The sequence below is a fragment of the Hyalella azteca genome, unplaced genomic scaffold (genome assembly GCF_000764305.2).
Source record: "Hyalella azteca isolate HAZT.00-mixed unplaced genomic scaffold, Hazt_2.0.2 contig17860, whole genome shotgun sequence".
Taxonomy (NCBI): Eukaryota; Metazoa; Arthropoda; class Malacostraca; order Amphipoda; family Hyalellidae; genus Hyalella; species Hyalella azteca.
Genome location: NW_025947629.1, coordinates 24,486 through 30,485, shown reverse-complemented (window position 1 = coordinate 30,485; position 6,000 = coordinate 24,486). Strand labels below are relative to the sequence as shown.

Here is a 6,000-nt window from a genome sequence, read left to right as displayed (position 1 = left end):
GGGGGGAGATGGGGGGAGGGGGCGAGAAAAACATGGGAGCTAAACTGGGTGACGATGTCACGTTCACGCGGGGTATTGATTGGCCTGAAATATCAAATAAACGCTGCGTGAACGCTGCGGTGTATTAACCAACTAGCAAAAATATTGTTTGTATTCAAAAAAACGTGCAAAATCACAAGTTGTTTATAAATAATAAAGAAATATATAGTTTAAAGGTAATTGGTACTTATAACATGTACCTCATATTTAATGTTGTCATGAGTATAGTGGCAGGTTCAATGTTCAATAAATCACGGTCTCAGTAAAATACTTTATAGCACCAGATGTTACATTTACACAGCACAGTTTCAGTACTTTCTAAAACATTCTTACAATATTAAAAATCAAATATTATAACACTCATTCTACGTTGACAACACATTTATTAAATAAAAGCCTATTACCTAGCAATAAAAAAGTCTTAATTCAATAAGTTATTATTTTTAAGTTATTTTATTTAAAAAATCACAGCAGCTGTGCGCGGTGCAGCGACTGTACACCTGTGCTGTGCGTGGTGCAGCGACTGTACAGCGTCTGTGTAAATCAATACACTGACTGTACACCGTCTATGTTGATCAATACACTGACTGTATATCGTCTGTGTAAATCAATACACTGACTGTACAGCGTCTGTATAGATCAATACACTGACTGTACACCGTCTGTGTAAATCAATACAGCGCGGGATGTGCTGTGTAGTTTGCGCCAGATCACCTGCCCCTGGGATGAGGGAGAGTCAGAGAGAGTCAGGGAGAGTCAGGGAGAGTGAGGGAGAGTCAGGGAGAGTGAGGATCGATCTCCCTCTCCTTTTAATCAACACAAATACTGCCACGAGACTTGCTTTACTGATGCCGTAGCTGTCGCCGGTTCGCGGTTCTAACCTGTTCACGGTTCTAACCTGTTCGCGGTTCTAACCTGTTCACGGTTCACCCTCGCAGGCGACAGGTTCTGGTTCGAGAACGGCGGGATGGTGTCGTCCTTCACAATTGACCAGCTTAACGAGGTGCGTTTCTTCACGTATCTTTAAGTATATTAACGTATCTTTACGTATCTTTATGTATTTTTACGTATCTTTACGTATCTTCGCATATCTTTACATATCGTTACGTATCTTCACGTATCTTTACGTATCTTTGCATATCTTTACATATCGTTACGTATCTTCACGTATCTTCACGTATCTTCACGTATCTTTACGTATCTTCACGTATCTTTACGTATCTTCACGTGTTCACATATCTCTACGCGTCTTCAAGTTCGTTTACTCGAATTCTTTCAATAACCCTCAGTGTAAATTACGAAGTCATGATATTTATATCAATTATTGAAAGAGTTTAAGATTTCGTCGATCAATTAATAATTCTTTCATTTACGACTCTATTTATCTAACGCAGTGAAAACATATCTTCATTTATATATTTTCTAATAAGCGCGTCTCGACAAACCTAAGTTCCGATTAATATCAATCTTATCAGTATAAATTCCAACATATTTCTTATAAACATTTGTTTCAATTTAGCACAGATTAAATGCAAACGTTCCCTATTTATTATTTTTTATTTGTATATTTAAATCCCATTTATTATTTTTATTTGTATATTTATCACCAATTTATTATATTTTATTTGTGTTTTTAATCTTTGTATTTTTCAGGTACGCAAAGTATCGCTGGCCAAAATATTGTGCGATAACCTGGACGATGTGGACGACATCCAGCCTAACGTCTTCCGGCCTCCGACCAACAACTCCAAGTGAGTCAAACTGACCCATCTACAACTCCAAGTGAGTCATACTGACCCATCTACAGCTCCAAGTGAGTCATACTGACCCATCTACAACTCCAAGTGAGTCATACTGACCCATCTACAACTCCAAGTGAGTCATACTCACTCGCTCCATTACAGCACTCCATTTATGATGAGAATTTACTGCGTAAATATACTCCATGGAGCTCAGCAGCATAACACAGCATCCTGTTAAACTGCAGTGCTCCATCCCCACTCCATTCCCGCTCCATATCCCCACCATTCCCACCACATTCCCACTCAATCCTTCGCTACAAGCCCCCTCAATTCCCACTAGATCCCCACTCTATTCCCACTCCATCTCCACTCTATTGGTCATTCCGCGCCTTTCTCACTCCACCCTCTACCCCCAGGTTTTCTCACCTCCCCATTTCATCCCAACTCCCCCCCTTTTGTCTTCCCCAGGAACGCCCGCCTCCCCTGCTCCGAAATCCCCGCGATGAACCTGACGGCCTGGCGGGAGGAGGTTGGGGAAGACTTCCCCGGCTTCCACTACTCGGGGTGGGGAGTCAACGTCACCCCCAGGTGAGGGGGGCGCGCGGGGGATTAATGTCATGATTGAAAGTGAGGGGAAATTGAGAGAAAATATTGAGGGTAAAGTTAGGGAGAAAAGTGGAAAGAAAGGGGAAAAAGAGAAGAAAGGTGCGGGGGAAATTGAAGGGAAAGTGAGGAAAAAATGAAGATAAAGTGAGATGAAAGGAGTGTAAAAGTGTGAGAGGAAAGTGAGGTAAAAATGAAGATAAAATTAGGGGATGGTGAGGTGAAAGGAAGGTGAAAGTGTAAGGGAAAATTACTGGAAATTGGAGGGAAAATGAAGATAAAATGAGAATAAAGTGAAGTGAAAGTGATATAAGAGTGTGAGGTGAAAGTGAAAAGGGAAAGTGAGAGAAAAAATGGAGGAAATTGAGGGGAAAGTGGGGGAAATTTAGCGAAAAGTGAGGGTGAGATGAAGGCCATTTTGCGGCGCCCCGAGGGGAGTCTTTCTGAAGTGAGGGAACTGTTGGCAAAAGAGGGGACCAGGAGGCCGCCCTCTTTTTGGTCAAAATGAGGGGCGAAGGGGAGGAGCATGTGGGGAGGGGCCTTATTTGAGGGCCAATTGCCCTCATTCTCAGGGGGGGGGGGAAAGAGAAGGGCTGGTGAGGGGAGAAAGGGGGATTGTGATAAATTATAATATAAATTTAAAATTTGCTCCTCTTAAGTGTCCTGTTCACGGTTGCTCCAACTCTGAATATTAAACAGCTGGAAGAAAAAGTTTACATAATATATCTTGATGTCAGCAAATTGAAAATAATTAACCGGGATAGCATTCAAAATTTTAGACTGGTATCTTATTTATGAGGGGAGTTATTAGACCGATTCATTGCTAAACACATCTTTGGGCACATTAGAAACAAGATTACTTATCTAATACGAGATTATTTATCTAATACGAGATTACTTTTCTAATATGAGATAACTCATCTAATACGAGATTATTTATGTAATACGAGACTACTTATTTAACAATATATTATCTATCTAACGCATAAATATTTACTTAATTTAACAATTTCTTACTTTAAGTGCAGTTCTCTTCCCTGAACTTCTCCCTCAACTCAACTTAACTATGAATTATTCATTCCATTCCCTGTCTTAATAGTAGTGAACATGAAGGTAATATTTCCGCCATCCAATTGTGTTAAAAATTCATTTAATATTCCCATCATTCGATTAAATTAACAACTCTCCTGCTTACTTTACGTCGCTGTTATATTATGGTATTTTATTATTATATTTGCAGCCCGCCCGAGGAAGAGCCTACGGACGAGGCGCAAGAGTTTGACCCTAGCAACATGTCCGAGGCCGAACTCTACTTTTTAGAAGACGAAGCCGACTTTTTAGACGAGGAAGAACCCACAAGCCAACAGGACTACACCGACGAAGTGCCTGTCCCGTTTATTGTAGTCCCCGGTGACGGTGACGAAGAAAACAAGGACACTGAAACAGAAAACGGCATAAAAAACGGTGTAGAAAACGATCTCAGGGGAAACCCAAAGATTCGTAGACCCGCCGACGCTGAGCCTGGCGTGTCGGACCTGACGGACCACAACTACAATAACGTCGTGGAACACGCATACGCTAACACGCTCTTCTACAGGAGGCTTGGCGTGTGATGGGGTGTTATGGGGGTGTGGTGTTAGTGGTGTGGTGTGGGAGGTGTGTGGTGTTGGAGGTATGGGGTGCGTGGTGTTGGAGGTATGGAGTGTGTGGTGTTGGAGGTGCAGCACCACACACCACACCACAGGTTGTGTGGTGTTGGAGGTGTAATGATGGTGTTGGAGTGTGTCAACTTGTGCGTTCAACAAAAACTGAAAGCTTTAGGAATAGATTATATTTGTACATGTTTAAATAGTTTCCTACTATCTTGAAGTTGTTTTTATTAAACAATATTGTTGGTGTTGAGGGGTGATGAATTGTTGAAGAGGTTACTAGAGAAGTTACTATTTGAATATGGTGATTACTTGTGATAAGTGTGATTCATATATTATTTTTAAAATTATTTATTCGTTTGGGTGACTGTCGCTTGAATAGTGAAATTACCACTCTATTTAGATCCTTGGTAATTGAGGAGGGTAATCACTAATTAGTTATTCACACTACTAGCAGAGGCGGTAATTTAACCCTGGCCCTTAAAATTTTCTACATGGGCAATAGCGATGTCATTTTACATTTTACATACGCGAAAATTTGTGAACCGACAAAATGTTGATCAGATAATGTCTCAAAAAATTTAATATTCATATTATATTTTAAGATTACCCAGTATATTTCGCTATATCTTGCTCATTATGTCTCGCTAAATCCCGTCATAAAAGATGAAAATTACAGGAAATTTTAAAGTTCCTATTTTATCTGGCACGTCTCGTCTCGGTATTGTCCCGAAATTCCTGCGGAGTGCTGAAAATTGTCCCGGTTTTTATTACCTACTGGGATAAACCCTGTAGTCTCGTCTCGTCTCGTCTCGAATGGGATAAAACACCAAGCGCAGGAGTCTACGATGAGGGCCGTCCCAATTGTTGCATCTTGTTATTTATTTATGTTACCAATTACTTTGTTTTATATGAAAATATTTAAAATATATAATAAACGTTTATGAAGTCAAAGACTTGTCCTTTTCAAATCTACTTTAAGAAATTTAATAGAGAATGTTCAAAGACGTGCAACAAGGATAATTCCAGGCTTGAAAGGCAAGTCCTATGAAGAAATATTAAGGTGGTGCTTGAGAGACGCGAGGTCCCGGACAGGTTCCTAAGCAGTTCTTCACTAATTAGGGTGAACTTTACTCCACTCGTAAATGAGATGACGATCTGAAATTTTCCATACTTATCTAGGTATTTATTTACAATCCGTGTAAAGGAACAAAAAATATGTAAGCTTTGTTTAACACCAGTTATGATAGATGATAATTTTGTACCTCGATGTTAATTAAACCGGCGTCTTATCGAAATTTTTGAGACGTTAACGTGTAGTACTATTCATTCTCTATCTGATGTTACTAAATACATGTCAGAATCAACATCCATTTTGTAGATATTCACAACCAAAAAATGTTTTCATCACTGCTAAACAGGACTTTTCACATTTTCATTGGATGCTAGCGCTGAGCACGTTGAAAGTGTCGTACGCTCATAAATCTCTGGCTTGAAGTGGCTACCCTTGTCTACCCCATAGAGGGGAAGAGGGGCTGTCTCTTATACACATCTAGATGTGTATAAGAGACCAGGTATACCTTGCAGCACCGGCGGCAGGTGCTGCAGTTCGCTCTCAGTCGCCGCCTGGCGGTCGGTGTGGGATGTTGTGTACCGTTCGCTGCGTTGCGCGTGCCCTCATTATTCTAACCCTCGATCCTCTTCATTAATTTCTCATGACGTGAGCACGGAACTACGAGCCAGCCGCGCATAATTAAATGGCGATAATCGGGATGAGGACGAGGTTAATATGAACTCGGTTGACTTCGGTTAAGTGGTGCCCACGGTTAATTGGTGCCCTCAGTTGACCACGGTTAAGTGATGCCCTCGTTTACTACAAAAAACTATAATATCTACCATAAAACCACATAAAATCTACCACTCTACACTGTACATCTAGCATATAATGACTAATTACATAATGTAAC

At 40.6% G+C, this 6,000-nt stretch overlaps 1 protein-coding gene across 1 annotated transcript in view; it reads left to right on the top strand.

The window, feature by feature from the left end:
• The window catches only part of LOC108669926 (peroxidase), a 19,189-nt gene extending 15,155 nt beyond the window's left edge, over positions 1-4,034 (top strand). The window contains 4 exon segments of the mRNA XM_047885422.1: positions 978-1,042; positions 1,693-1,790; positions 2,250-2,369; positions 3,625-4,034. Coding sequence (XP_047741378.1) covers positions 978-1,042; positions 1,693-1,790; positions 2,250-2,369; positions 3,625-3,997 — 656 coding nt within the window. The 3' untranslated portion in view covers positions 3,998-4,034.
• Positions 4,035-6,000: the final 1,966 nt, after the last annotated feature.